The sequence below is a fragment of the Rhipicephalus sanguineus genome, chromosome 1, assembly GCF_013339695.2.
Source record: "Rhipicephalus sanguineus isolate Rsan-2018 chromosome 1, BIME_Rsan_1.4, whole genome shotgun sequence".
Classification (NCBI taxonomy): Eukaryota; Metazoa; Arthropoda; class Arachnida; order Ixodida; family Ixodidae; genus Rhipicephalus; species Rhipicephalus sanguineus.
In genome coordinates this window covers 68,563,583-68,578,580 of record NC_051176.1, presented here as the reverse complement: position 1 = coordinate 68,578,580, position 14,998 = coordinate 68,563,583, and the positions used below count along the sequence as shown (strand labels likewise).

At 47.6% G+C, this 14,998-nt stretch overlaps 1 protein-coding gene across 1 annotated transcript; it reads right to left on the bottom strand.

Annotated features, from left to right (window-relative positions):
* Nucleotides 1-936: 936 nt before the first annotated feature.
* On the bottom strand, nucleotides 937-4,294 carry LOC125756992 (putative nuclease HARBI1). Its single transcript, XM_049412068.1, has 4 exons — nucleotides 4,176-4,294; nucleotides 3,339-3,456; nucleotides 2,858-3,270; nucleotides 937-1,368 (listed from the first exon to the last, which is right to left on the bottom strand). The coding sequence occupies exons 1-3, from the start codon at nucleotides 4,212-4,214 to the stop codon at nucleotides 3,002-3,004; spliced, it is 426 nt and encodes a 141-aa protein (XP_049268025.1). The 5' UTR covers nucleotides 4,215-4,294; the 3' UTR covers nucleotides 937-1,368; nucleotides 2,858-3,001.
* Nucleotides 4,295-14,998: the final 10,704 nt, after the last annotated feature.

Genomic DNA, 14,998 nt, shown 5'->3' with positions numbered 1-14,998 from the left:
AACTATATTTCGAAGCTCATTAGAGCACCCTACGTGTTCCAACCCATTTCTCAGACCCTCGAGTCGAGTGAGGTGCGTAGCCAGTAGGCTTGCCTCCCTCCACCCCTCTCTCCGAAGTCTGTGTGTCATAGCATGCCGCTGTTGAAACATTCTAAAAAAACATTGCTATTGTCCACTTCCATTCCATACTTCTTATTGCACTCAGTGTGTCAATCAAGAAACTTCTTACTATAACAGGTGAGCCCTGCTGCAGCTGCTACTGGTGTGGCTGAAGAGGATGTGGCCCAGGATCTTTCCCGTGCCCCAACTCGTAAGTTTCGCTGATGTTTTGATTAACTGTAGATGGTGTTACATGCTCACAGGTGATGCTCATGCGTGCAGGCATATGTTTGTGAAGAGATGACATCTGTGGGCATAAAGACAAAAGGCTGCACAAAAAAATTTGGCAAACGGTTGCAGGAGCTAGTTGTATGCATAACTGTCAGATGGAATAAACAGGTGTCCTGCCTTGCAGTTATGGTGAAATGTAGCAAAAAGGTAGCATTGCAAAAATGTTCAACATCTTGAAATGTTTCCCTGTTTTGTCAATTGCTTCAAAGTGAAACTGAAAATGTGCTATTGCTAAATATACTGTTCAAAAAGCAAGCTCGTTATATAACTTTTTCACATACCATCATACACAAATGCACATGTTTGCACCTGTGTTACACCTGCTTGCTGTATGTTTTGCATACTGCAGCAGCTAGGGTTTCGGAAGGAGATTGTGTCAGTCATCGCGTAAAGCCGGGCAAACGATTGTGTAGCCCTGAAAAGGGCTGTTTGGTTGCTTCTCATGCAGAGATGGTTAGAGGCGTGAGATGCGTTTGATGAGATGAGCGAAAATGAATTCCGGCACCGCTTTGGTCTGTCCAAACGTAGTGCGTTGAGAGAGAGAGAGAGAGAGATACGAAGAGGAAAGGCAGGGAGGTTAACCAAGCTTTGGCTCGGTTGGCTACCCTGCACTTGGGGTGCGGTTGTGCGGTGAACCAAGCACCATTCATGGATGCCGTTGGGTCAGTGGATTTTCAACAGAGAGGAAATTGTTGCACACACTGAAACTCTTCACGAACAGAAGCTTCCAGCGAAGAGTCGGTAGCAGGAAATTTATAGATGATAATGGCAACACATTTCTTGGTTTCCAGCTCATGCCGCAGCTGCGAGATGGGGGCAACCGGCAGGCCGAGGCGCTGGAGTTACTAGCCGCAAACACCAGGCGGCAGGGCCAGGCATCATTGGAAAGCTGCGCCAGGTTCAACTTCTCGGTGACGCGGTCCACAAATTGCAAGGCGTTGGTACCCTCGCCCGGGCCCTCATTGCAGCGGAAGGCACCTGCACAGTGATTTGTAAAGACTAGTTGTACATATATGTAGATTTATTTTTGTTCACATCACGAGCTATGATACGCTGGTTTGCTTCAATGGTGCCCTGCAATTTTCTTTCAGTTAATTTTCTTTTTCTGCATATCAGAAGCACTGATGTGCTGTTTCATTGTACATAGTAAAGTGTAGATCAATGGTAAATCGTGTCCTGCGATGTCATTTGTTTTTAATCTCGTCGTGCGAGGTGATGCATTCAGCAGTTTTGTAGTACATGTGCATAGCACAGTGTGGTTTCATTTATAAATCATGTTTTGCCATGTCATTTTTTAAAATCTCATTATACAAAGTCATGCATTGAGCAATTTTGTAGTATATGCACATAGTGCACTGTAGTGTATCTTTATGTTTATAGTGTATACGTGACCTCTCTTTATGTTTATAGTGTATACGTGTAGAATATTGTGGCACACTGTACGTTTTCTATCGATTTTTACACGTCCTAGAAAAAAAGAAAAGCGTTTGTGAAAGGTCTAGGTTGCACAATTTTGAAATATTGCAAGACCGAAAAACAGTTGACGAATACGTGTTCTGTTGCTTAGAAGTGTTTAGATAACAGGATTGGGTACAAACAGAAATCAATAATAGAGGAAGACATATCAGCAACCAACAACTTGCATTTTTTAGCGAGTTCAATTAATACCGGTTCGACTGTGCCTTGTTTTCATGTAATACAATGACTTTCGTGCTGCGAGACGCGTGTGTTGTTGCAGAGGAGCAGCAGGCACTTTGTAATAACTCCATTTGTATATTATAAAAGGAAGCTACTTTTGTATTCTTTTCCTTGGCATTAAATTTAAAGGATATTTATTTATTTTGCTTTTTATGTGCATTGCTCGTGATACTTGTAATAAAATTTCAATTCTGACACCACCCTTGTTGTTCATTTCATTTACAAGCACGATTCTTGTTGCACTAAAGCTACCGCATCTTGCTGTCCTGATTCAAACAGCCTTTTCCGGTTACCACTTTGGCTGTGAATGGCACCATGTGCCATTCACAGTTGAGCTCTCACTTGTGCTTAGTGTGAAGCGCCATATTTTACAACCTGGTCGAAGCATTTCATCAGCATGGCGTTGTGTGACAAGGGGGCATAGGTCGGCAAAATCACTCATGAGTCGACTCACTCAGATTCAGATCGAGCTGTGAGTCCAAGTGAGTAATACATTGGTGAGTTCGAGTCCGGGTGAAAACATTTTAGTGAGCCTGAGTCCGAGTGAATCCGCTTGAGGAAAATTTTGGTGAGTCTGAGTTTGAGTGAGCCCCAAGAGCAAAATATATTTCACGAGTGAGTCAGGGTGAGCTTCACATTTTTTGCCAACCTATTCAAGGGGGTTATTCATTGATAGGAGAACGCTGTTTCGTTGATATGTGTAGCAAACATTTGAAGCGTAGTAAAAAAAAAACAGTGACAAACACATTGAACAAAGACAAACACGCACCACGCAATGCTGCCGAGGTCGTTGCAGGCGGCGGCGTACTCTGCGCAGGTGCTCAAGCATGCAGGCCCTGTAGTTCTCGAAACAGGTTCACTACACGGTTGCGCTGCTGCTGGCTCCCGTTGTGGTGGTGGTGGTGGTGGTAGCTCAGCTGCTGCTGGCAGCAGTCAGCATCGTCGGTGTCGTCATCGTTTCCTTCGAGAACAGGCTCATGTGCCGCCAACGCAATGTCGTGCAGAGCTGCACAAGCAGCAATGATGCTTGAGCAGCTGTGCACAAGCTTACAGCGATGCACCACTCCACAACATTGCGCATGGCGGTGTGGGCCTTGTTGTAGTGGTCATCAGGGGTGCCACGAGCTGGTCGTCCGGGCACTGGTGTCAGGAACCACGGTTCTAATGTATAGCTGGAGTCTCCTGCACGAGGTCGGCATGACAGCTGTAGTGATAACGTCTTGAATGTGGCAAGCATTGACAGCACTTACCAAGCAAGCCGAAGTTTTGCTTCCAGGTGCTGACGGAGAGGGCTCCCCCGCCATACCCACTAGTCATGACATGACCCCAGGAAACATGGACTGACATCCAGAGGTCGGCATCACATGTCTGCAGAATTCAATTCAGTCAAAATTGTACCCATAAATGACCTTGGGTACAATGTTGGGTATTATGTTAATGTAACTACATCTGTCTTCACTGTTACTGACTGTTGAAACATAGCTATGGACAAATCATCGACAGGGTAGGACTTGTACCATAAGTTCTAACACGAAGACAATGCAGTGTCAAAGGGTAGTCTGCATGTTTACTGCTTGGAACAACCCATCTTTCAGCCACCAAAGCTTTTTAACCAAATTATTGCTGTATGTTTAAGGCAATGTATCACAAAATATCTACAACACGAAAAACTTCGACTGAAAAAAGGGTTATGAAACAATGCGTATTTAATGTACATGCTAGGGCGCGTTCCGAGGGACCGAAATAAAGTTTATTCATCCATCCATGTATTGATCCATGTAACGTCCATCACGAAAATGAACAATAAGGACATACTACGGCACATTCTGGGAGCGCTAATCTCAACAAATACAAATCGAGAATCAAGCTTCGGGTACACATGGCGAACGAGCAACGGTAATATTATGCACTGTGCAGGCCGCTGAACCAAAGTGTACTCCGCGTCACATGATTTCACTTCCCGTTCTGGATAGATCGAAAATACCGCTCCCACTTATACTCAGTTGCAACAGCCTCAGTAAAGCGGAAAGTTTAAGCGATATAAATGAAACAATTCGTTACGCATACAATGCATGAATAATACTCACGATCGTGGTGTTGAATGCGTAGAGTCCCTTCCCCGACATGTAATGCGTCGTGTCCGCGGAGCTCAGGCCATGGGGCTTCGGGATTGCGATGAGCGTACCATCCACGCACCCGACCACAACGGGAATCTGCCCGAGCCACGCGAACGCCGCCTTTGTTCGCTCTTCGCGTCTGTGGTCTCCGGAAAAGGCCACCCACCGTTTTTGCCCGTGAGCGACAGTAATGGCGTGTTCCTGACGGACGACTGCGACAGGCCGCTGAATTCCTCGCAGCCGACAGCTCGCTGGAAGCATCCGATCGCAAAAATCTCAGCGCGCACAACGCCTTCCGCTCTGTTTAAATCCCACTGGTTCGTTGGCACCCGATGACGGGGCCGAGATCGTCGCACAACCAAGGTACAGTACGTTTCGAGAAACGAAAGCGACGCCGGAATTCACACTCGCTCATCTCTTCAAACGCATTTCGCACCATCTGCTTCGAGAAACGCCAACGTAGCAAGGAAGCACCGTTGCAAGCGCCATTTCCTCAAAATCAGCTGTTGCGGCAGCCGCAACCGCCGCATCACTCGAAATACATGCCGTGCGACGCCATTGTTCGCTCGAGAGAACGCGAGCGAACGGGCTCGCTCTCCGTTCACTTTTAGCAGACGACATGCTCGTTATGACGCGGCATGACGTCATCAAAAAAGAAAACATCAAGAAAAAAAAAGAAATGGCCACGCCCCTTAGAATGGCGTGAGTTGTCCGGCTTCAGCCAATCAGCGCGCTTGTTCTCCCCCAGGAGAACGAACAAGCGGAACGAACAGATCTCCGATCGCCCCTCAAGCTTCTCCCATGCGCAAATATAAGAAGAAGCGAGCGAGCTCGCCGACGACTTTTAAATGCGCCCGTCGGGCTCCTAGCGCCACCTCGCTGGTAATGAAGAAACGCTTATTATCGCCTGCTGTTTCTGAGTCCGTCCAGCGCTAAAGGGTGTGTATATAACGCTCGCCGTTAGCTACGTGGAGGATCTGCGTTTCGTGGCGTAGTGGATAGCGCTGCTCGCTGCGGAGCAAGAGGTCCCTGGTTCGATTCCCCGCTTCCGAAGCATTTTTCTGATTTACTTTCCTTTGGGGCCTTTATATATATATACATACTTATACACATACGGTGCATGATGGCGGCGACGGCGACGGCAAAATCCAGCCGAGACTATGCATATAATTGCTATCGCAATAAAACGCACTATCTAAAGCTGCGATTCGAACCCGGGCCTTTTGAGTGTGAAGCGGGCCCTCTACCCCTGCACCACTTCGGCGGAGCCGCGCGCAACTCATAAACGACGACACATTGCAGACTACCGATCGCAGCGCTGCAAGCGGATTGACCCTGCTTGGGCTCCACTTTTCGAAGCTCGTTCCGAGCACTACCCTGTTCTAGAACACTCAACCTGTACACGAATGGCGCTAATTTTTTTAGTTATTTTTTCAGGAACTTTAGAGGGGCGCGCTTGAAAAGTCATCAGCCTACGCGTTGCGATGAGCGCGCGCCTCTACAAGGCGTGGTCCCTCGTGCACGCGCGCTTATCTCGTGATGGCGGTAGTTTGTACGTATTGTGCTCTCACCGCAAGTTTGCGTTAAGTTAGAGAGCACGAAGGTCACTTCGCTCACTGCAGCGGCCGCTTTTGCGAAAGGAGTGCGCTGCTCACATACAAATAAGTTACAACTGTGACAGTTAGTTCGCGCTCATCCTGCGTATACTTGTGCTTTCGTTTCGTGCGTCCTCCTTTGTGTTTCAGCGGCGCGCTTTAACTGTCAAGCTGTGAAAGTTGTTCGCGCTCATCCTGTGTATGTTCGTTCCGTGCGTCCTTTCTGCTTGAGCAGCGCGTTGCAAGTTTCGAGCTCCTTGCCGTTCTTCGCGTGACACTACAATTTGTTGCTGTAGCACTCATTCGTTCACCCTTGGGGCGAAACAATGCACAACAGATGCTCAACTACGTCTGTGAAGACACGTTTCACTTTCATGTTATACCGATTCATATGACAGCGGGATCATCCATGTTTTGTAGCGTTAGCTACACTGGCCTAGCTTAGCCAGTTCTGCGCGCTTCCTCAAGAGCCGCGCTGTTGAGGAGGCGTGATGTCGCGCAGCTGGCACACCGGAGCCGGCACCTCCCGCGCACTCCGCCGCCGCTGGTCTGCGCACTCCAGAGACAGTGACGTCGTAACCGTGGCATACGCACTGGCGCCGGCGCGCGCGCAGCTCTGTGCAGTCACCGTCTGACACTGCGCTGGAGCCGCTTGATAGCGCCTCTGACTGGCGTTTGCCAGTGTGCTATAGCCATGGAGAGGGAGAGCGCAAATGCTGCTCAACGGCGCAGAAGAGCGGAAAAGCTTAACTCAAGGGATCCCGGAGTAGTTGCCTGGCAATTAGCGGCTGAGCGTAGGAAGAATGAACAGAAGAAGGCTGAACGTGCTGCGGAGACACGAAAAGCTAAGAATATTCAGCTGAACCTTTGCTAACGCCACGTATATCCTAGCATAGCCGAGCTAAGGCACTGCAACATTTTTTTTTTTCGGTAGCGGTAACGCGTTATTTTTTTTTGAAGGTAACGTAGGGCGGTAACACGTTCTTCTTTTGTTAGCGTAACGAGCAGTGCTGGGCAGTATCGAAGATACATGTATCTTCGATACTATCTTAGATACTCTTTGGGTATCTTGTATCTGTATCGCGATACGTCTCGCAAGACGTGTATCAGTATCTGTATTTCCGATACATTGAAGAATGTATCGTGTATCTTAAGATACAAGATACTGCGATCGCAACACGGCGGTGCGAAACAATAAACGTTGGTTGAACTCCGCGTCTCAAGCTGATACTGCTCCCACTAAGCCACCAGATTAAAATTAAAGACAATGACACTATTTTATGTTTCCGCCAGAGTTCTCCAGCGACGGCAAGTGATGAGCTCTGAGCGTCCCCATGGAGGGGACAGAGTCACGTGGTGGCGCTAGCGTCGTCTCGACAAACGCGCGAACGTCTACGCCCAGACGACATTTTGTTTTCACGGCTTCTTTTTTTTCTTTTTAGTTGTGTCGGTGCTATGGCACTTAGCTCTTAGCTACTATACTGTGCCGCGTACTCCAATGCACGCTGTGTTTTTTGCACAAATTCTGATGCCGCTGTAGTGTCGTTATCAAAATTTCTCTTGCGTTGTGCGTCGTTGCGAAGTCTGAAGAATGCAAGAAAAGGAGTTGCTTTGCGTCTCATGGCTTTCACACATCGGCGATTTGAAGGACTTCGTCGATGCAAGTTTGACTTACATGCAATGATATTGACTTATATGCAAATAAGATTCTAACAGCTACAGCACCACCGGTACCGATGCTGGATTTAACAGAACAAGCATTCACTTAACAGAAGCTATCTTGGCGTACGTCTTCTTTTCTCTTATTCAATGAGTTTTCAAAATCATAATTGGATTGTTAGCGCAAGTACTTTCTAAGCTGTCCTTTTCCATCCCATACATTACCTATGTCTCTGTGTTGCTTTTTTCGGCTCTGCTTACGGCAATATGTCTTTAACATGCTGGCAACCTAAGCTATCTGCATTATTCTTACTTTTAGCTGTCTGCATTATTTCTGCTACTGTTTACAGACCTATATTCTACTTAAGTTTACTGTTATGTCAAGGCGACGTGAGATCAAATATATAACAATCTGTGCGTGCTTGGAGTATACAGTAACAAAAGTTTTGCTTGCTGCTTAGTAAAATAGCGAAATTGAGTTTTCACGATAATAACGTAACTTATTAGGAGACATCTCAAAGATGTTAGCAGAGGGATTGGAGAAACATTGTTATACGAAATGCTCCGTTTTTCTAATGAGCGTCTAAACGAGTCAGTTGACGCTATTTTACACAGGCACTGAATTTTCTGTGGTCTTACCTTAAATGCCTAATTGTCATGGCTATTAGGGGTTACCCGCCTCAGTGGTCTAGTGGTTATGGTGCTTGACTGCTAATCCGTAGGTCGCGGTGGCCGCAATTCGATGCCCGTGTGCTTATATTTGAGTTTTATAACACCACGTGGTCGAAATTTCCGGAGCCCTCCACTATAGCATCTATCATCATATCGTGGTTCTGTGGAACTTTAAACTGAACAATTATTATTAGCTCTTGGGAGTGCCGCCTGTATCGTGTTTCTGTACTAATTCGCTGTGTTTGATACAGAACCACTTTTCTATTTTACTTAGTTATATATTTTCTTTCTTAGTCTACTCTAAATATTTTTACTGTTACTAATCACGAGGTAATCGGAGGTTAAGCGGCAATATAGTGTGAATAGCGGCGGTGTCCTGCAGCACTTCATGCAACTGTAGAACACGTCTGACACGTTTTCTGGGCTGCAGATGTTCTCTCATAAAAGAAAAATCGTTAGTAGATCGCGCATTACTGAGTACGTCGCTAACGAACGCTTTACGCCAGCAGATAAGTAGAATATAAAAGTAGTTGCAGTTTTATGTCCTCTACGTAAACAAGATGCGTCGCAAATGTCACTACCAGCGTTCTCGCTGATGTACACCTGTCCGGTGATCGGGTATTGCGAAAACCGTGATACGTTTACGGGCAAGGTAGAACTTAACAACGGTATTTGCACCATTGTGCAGAGGCATCTTATTGAAGATGGGAGCCCGCTAGCTGGTCGGCAAGCAGAGCATCGACTCTGCCCAATTACAAAAGCGGCAAGCAAAAACCGTTATCAGCAAAGTGTATAAAGAGCTGTCATGGTAAGCAGCTAAAACAACCCTATTAAGTTGCTTCGGAACAAAAGTAATATACCTTCAGCAAGAAATACAAAGATTTGGAGATACTAACATGCATTTCATACAATTGAAACATAATTGGTCGCAGTTGATAAACTTTCAAGCGAACATTTTTGTGCATCGGCGTTTAGTGCTACATTACCGTATATACAGATATATAATAACAAATTTCCGAATGTATCGAAGTATCTTAAGATAGAATTAGAATGTATCGTATCGGATACAGTCGGCGTTGTGGTATCTTGTATCTGTATCTCAAATACTTCTTACCTGAGTATCATGTATCGTATCGCGATACAATTTCGAAGTATCTTTGCCCAGCCCTGAAACTCATTTAGTTACTTTTTCTTCGGTAACGCCTACAACACTGGGGATAACACTATGCTACTTACATAAGGTGCGTACATGTCTTTGAAACCCTTGAAGTAGAAAAGCACATATTGAAGGCCTTTGAAAGTCTTGGAATTCCCTATGAACGATATAATTTCTGGACAAATGCCGTTTGATATCGAATCTGCGACCTGCTTTCTATTGTATATGAGCATCGGTTTGGCAAGCTCTCCGTTTCATAAACTAGATAACAAGGCGAGTGCACATGTTCGCTTAAGCGAATAATAACACGTCCACGGAAAAGCTGCCGCGTGAGACGCACCACAACAAAATATGTGACGCACTGATAGCGATGGTGCTGGAACCAACGAAGCCATAAGGAGGAACGGCGATGCACCAACTGTAGACAGTCGGCTTCTCTGCAGCAGTTCGGACTGTCATGTGACCGCACTTGGCGAATCGCAGCGGAGCGGCACGTGGAAAACAGAGGCGCAACTCTGGCTCCTGAAGGAGCCATATACAATAACTCTAGACGCATATAGGCGCGATAGTGGGCACGGCGCGTGGCACTTTTTTGTGTTTCGCGGGCTTCTGTAGTAAGCATAAAAACAGTCATACTTAGTAGATGGAAAGTTAGAAACTGTCTAATCGCAGGTTTCAGAAACAGATCTACAACGTTCTCATTGGAATTTTTCGCCTAGCTTCAATGCTTCAAAAGTTGGTTCAATAATCTTGCTTAATTAAGTAATTAAGCAGCACACAAAAAATAGTGGGACTTACCCCACGCAATAGTCAGCACCATGCATTTCATCGCGTCATCATAGGGTGCGTCGGCATATTTTTGAACTCTGGCTAGAGTTAGCTGGGACACCCTGTATACGGTGTTGGTGTGGAAATGACAGGAAGCACGAAAATTCGGGGCGTAGGGCCTTTTAATGTATCGATAATTTTGAAACGTTAGAAAATCACGCGTGCTCGCGTCGGCGGCTCCGTGGCTTTTCTTGTGCGGCACTGTTCGCCTGCTTGCGAAGACTCCTGGGGCGGCTGGGGCGAGTTTCATCAGCGTTCCGGATGCAGGCCGCGCGGCACTCGGCCACATTGGCGAAGCGGTTTGGCGCCACCAGGCAGCGGCGGCCCACGAGCGTCGCCTGTGACGCCATCAGGCACCGCACGCGGCCATTGCCCGATGACACGTCGGCGAAGAACGGGAAGCGCAGGTGGCGCTCGCTGCACGGCTGCGACCGCGGTGGACCGCAGTGATGTCCACGTTGACGCTTCTGCGAGCAGCGAATGGACCCGGCGTTTAACGAGTGTTCGTTTCATATATGGCATCGCGAGAGGCACAGGTACAGGCAAAGTATAACATTCACGAAGGTGCACATGTATTGGACACCTTACAGGTAACCGGCGCCCCTGTGAGCCTTCAATAGTGATAACAGCGCCAAGAGTTTAACTTTCGATCGCATTCTGTGAGTTTTGTCAGCAGCACATAGGGCAAAAATCGTAGTATCGCCTCAACTGTGACACATTTAGAGCGATAGCAAGGCGTTCGAATATCCACCGTGGCCGCTTATCGGCTTTGATATTGCTATATACCTGGCCACAGCAGCCAGATTTCGCTGGTGGCTAAATACAAAACTGCTTACATTTAGGTGCACTGTTAAGAACCCCAGGTGGTCTAAATTAATCGGCCGGCGCCAGTACGTCGTGCCTCGTAATCATATCGCTTCTGGCACGTGAAATTTCAGAATTAAGGTGCTGAAGTATTAGACACAACATAGTTTTAGGGCCAAAATAAGCAATCACAAACGATCGTTTACTGAATAAACGCGCTCAATAAACAGCGACTTTTGACCTCGAACACTCCCGGTCACCATACCAGTTTGACGGCCACCACTTAGCGCTGTGTGATGTCTTTGGGTCACATTCAGTCGCAATGCATCACAACGTCGCCGGAGCCCACCTATTGCTTTAAAAGTGCCGGCATTCGTGCACTCCGAGTTAGAGGTGTGCGCCGCCGCGCCGCCGCCGAAGTCCCAAGAGAGATCACGCCGCCGCCGCCGCCGCCGCCGCCGCCGCGCAATAATTGCGGCGCGCCGCCGTTAGTGTTTTCTTTTATTTCGATTGGGGAATCTGGAAATGAAATACAGCACTTCGCCGGAGGAGCTCTTCTCGATGTGTCCATTTAATTAACTGTCCATTTCAGCGGCCGCTGAATAGCGGGAGCTCGGCGAGAAGCGCGCTCCCTGTTTCCAGTTCTTGTTCTGCAGCGCCATCATGACATCACGATGCTTCCAAACACTCTCGACACATTGATCATTTCCTTTTTTTTTTGCTCCCCCCTCTCTCTCTGTCTCTCCCATCTTTCCACACCCCTTCCCTTCCCCCCGGCGCAGGGTAGCCAACCGGACTGCTGTCTGGCAACTTCCCTGCCTTCTCCCTTTTGTATTCCTTCTTCCTTCCTTCCTTCCTTTCTCGACACAAATGATAGGGACAGAATGCACTTCAATGCAACGAACGCAGCCCACAGAGATCCGATTTTCGGTGCACATGTCTTTTGATCGTGTTAGCCATCGATTTAGGTTTAATGCGGCCGCTCGTCTAACGCAGCTGTAAGGTCGGGACGCACTCCCTGCATCGCTCTCAAACATCTGGGACACATTCATATGCAAATTCAGACTTGAAAAGTTCCTGTTTCTGTGCATTTTGTCCCCTCTCTTCTTACGCTAGGAATGTGCTGGCGGGTTCGGTGCGGCGACGTGGTCAAGAATGAGGTGACATCACGGCTCACCGCTTTTTCGAATCACTGAATTCGCTCTGCCGAAATGGACTGTGGACATCTCCTTTGGATGAACGCATCGACAATAGCTCCCCAGAAGTTGTAGTATCTTTTTCTTCTCCAGAAATATCACGAGTATTGCCTGACCTTAACGCTGCCGCGTCCTCCAGCCTTAAAGGGCGACGACCCAACTCGCTGGTTAGCATATTCTTACAGTCTTGGGCCTAGTACACTGTGCATAAATAAATAAAATAGATAAGTAATATATATATATATATATATATATATATATATATATATATATATATATATATATATATATATATATATATTGTCGTACGACGATTTATTGTGCGACGGCGACGTCTTAAACAGTCGAGGTATAGCACCGGTAGAACCCGAAGCTAGATCAAATCGAGAGTTCGACGGAAGCCCGTCTGGTCGGGACGAAACATGAAGAATAAAAGGCAACCACCGACCAAATAAATGTTTTAAAAAGAAGGAAACGACGTTTCGGCTTCCATACGGAAGCCTTGTTCACAATGAAGCCATGAACCAAAAGCATCTAACTATACAGGTTTCAGTAAGTGACGTAAGCACCGCGCATAGCACGAGGGAAGGTTTCCAACATTACGATTCAGCGTCTGTTCAGTAGATTGTATCTCGAGGGACTCAAGATGCAGGCGTGACGTCCAGTTTCTTTCCTTCCCGATAATTCTCGCATTCAACCAGTCTATAGTGTGATTAGTCGTGTCCGCATGCTCCGCCAGTGCATTAGATGCCACTTTCTTGTTTTTCACATCGTTCTGATGCTGGTGCAGGCGCTGTCTGAAATTGCCGGTCTCCCCGATACAAACACTATCGCAGTCCGCAAAAGGGATTTTATACACAACACCAGGGAAGGCTTCCTTCGGAAGTTTGTCCTTCCCACCAACAAGTGTGTGCCGTAACTTGCGTACAGGCACGTGGGCTACTTCGACGTCGTAGCTACGCAGAACGCGTGACAAAGTCTCACTTATTCCGGGCACATAAGGAACAGCTGCGCGTTTTCTCTGTCGGACACTGGCAGGCTGTGAGGGAGCAGACATGCGATGTTCCACCGCATTAACAAACGCTGGCGGGTAACCGCACGTCGAAAGGTCCTCCCGAACCATCTTTACATCGGCGTTCAGGTCTTCGGGATTCGTGCAAAGGCGATTTGCACGGCCTAACAAGGAGGCAACCACTGACCTCTTATGAGTGTCAGGGTGAACAGACTTGAAGTTCAGGTACCTGCCAGTGTGCGTGCCTTTTCGGTAGACAGAGAAAGATAGCGCTCCATTGGTCCTTTTAACAAGAACGTCCAAAAAGGGTAGCCTCTGGTTAGCCTCCATTTCCACGGTGAACTGAATGGCGGTAGATTGATTGTTGATGTGTGCCGTGAATGCTTCTAAAGCAGAGCGTTCGATGACACAAAAACAATCATCAACATAGCGAAGGAAAATTCTTGGAGATGGGCTGAAAGAAGCGAGAGCCCGACTTTCCAGCCATTCCATGGTTAGATTCGCAGCAGTCACCGAGACAGAGGCACCCATAGGTGCTCCGTGAACTTGCTTGTAGAAGACCTTGTCGAAGCTGAAGTAGGTGTTGGCAAGGCAAAAGCTGAGAAGCTTTCTCAAATCCGGGACATCGAAGGGAGACCTTTCGGCAAGATGCGGATCAGCTTCAAGAGCAGCAGCACACGACTCAACGGCGAGATCAGTGGGAATAGAAGTGAACAAGGAGACCACGTCAAATGAAACCATCACCTCGTCTTCATCAAGGACCAAGGAGCCGACTTTTTCAACGAAATGGGCGGAGTTGCGCACGTGAGTGTTGCCTTGTCCAACTAGGGGTGATAGCATTCTATGAAGGTAGCCGGATAGCTTGTGCAGTGGAGAACGGGTGAAGTCAACTATGGGCCGAAGAGGGACATCTGGTTTGTGAATTTTCGGCAGGCCATACAGAGCAGGGGCCGAGCCGTTGTGACAGAGAAGCGAGTAATAAAGGCCTTTGTGCTCAGGCGGAACAAAACGAAAGACGTCCGAAAGGAGCTTCTGTAGTTCCTTCTATACCTTCAACGTAGGGTCACGTGTGAGACGTATGTAAGTATCCTGGTCTTCAAGTAAATCCAGCATCTTTCGTTTGTAGACGGCAGTATCCAGGACTACCGTGGCATTTCCCTTGTCAGCTGGGAGGATGACGTAATGTTGGAAACCTTCCCTCGTGCTATGCGCGGTGCTTACGTCACTTACTGAAACCTGTATAGTTAGATGCTTTGGTGTTCATGGCTTCATTGTGAACAAGGCTTCCGTATGGAAGCCGAAACGTCGTTTCTTTCTTTTTAAAACATTTATTTGGTCGGTGGCTGCCTTTTATTCTTCCCGAAGCTAGATCGCGTGCACAGCAACAACAGACGCGGAAGCTCTTCTTCCTCTTCCTCACTACAATGGCCCCGGGACTGAAAAGGAGCCATCCTGGCGACTAGGGCGCAGGTAGGATCAAAGGGTCGTAATATGGCTTGAGTGGGCTGACATGCACCGTGTCGTGGGATGGCGTCACAGGTTCAACGACGTAGTTGACAGAGGATGTGCGGTCGATTATACGGTAAGGGCCATCATAACGAGGAAGAAACTTCGTTGAAAGCCCAGGGCTGTGAGGTGGGACCGACAACCAAACGAGTGAACCGGTAGCAAAATCTTGTGTAGACAATTCGTTGTCATGCCGCAGCTTTTCGCGACCTTCAGCGGCGGTCGTAAGTGTACGCGCAAGCTGCCTACAGTCCTCTGCGTATTTGGCTGCTTCTGACACCGTTGTGCACTCGGAAGTGTCGGGTCGGTACGGAAGCAATGTGTCCATTGTGCAGGAGGGCTCTCGTCCATATAGTAGAAAGAAC

What these genes read in the sequence shown, in the direction of transcription:
- LOC125756992 (XM_049412068.1), bottom strand. Translation starts at nt 4,214, where the DNA reads ATGTCGGGGAAGGGACTCTACGCATTCAACACCACGATC. An exon ending in ACGCATTCAACACCACGATC is followed by an intron (nt 3,457 to 4,175) that starts GTGAGTATTATT and finishes TGAATTCTGCAG; the next exon opens with ACATGTGATGCCGACCTCTG. An exon ending in GCAAAACTTCGGCTTGCTTG is followed by an intron (nt 3,271 to 3,338) that starts GTAAGTGCTGTC and finishes GACCTCGTGCAG; the next exon opens with GAGACTCCAGCTATACATTA.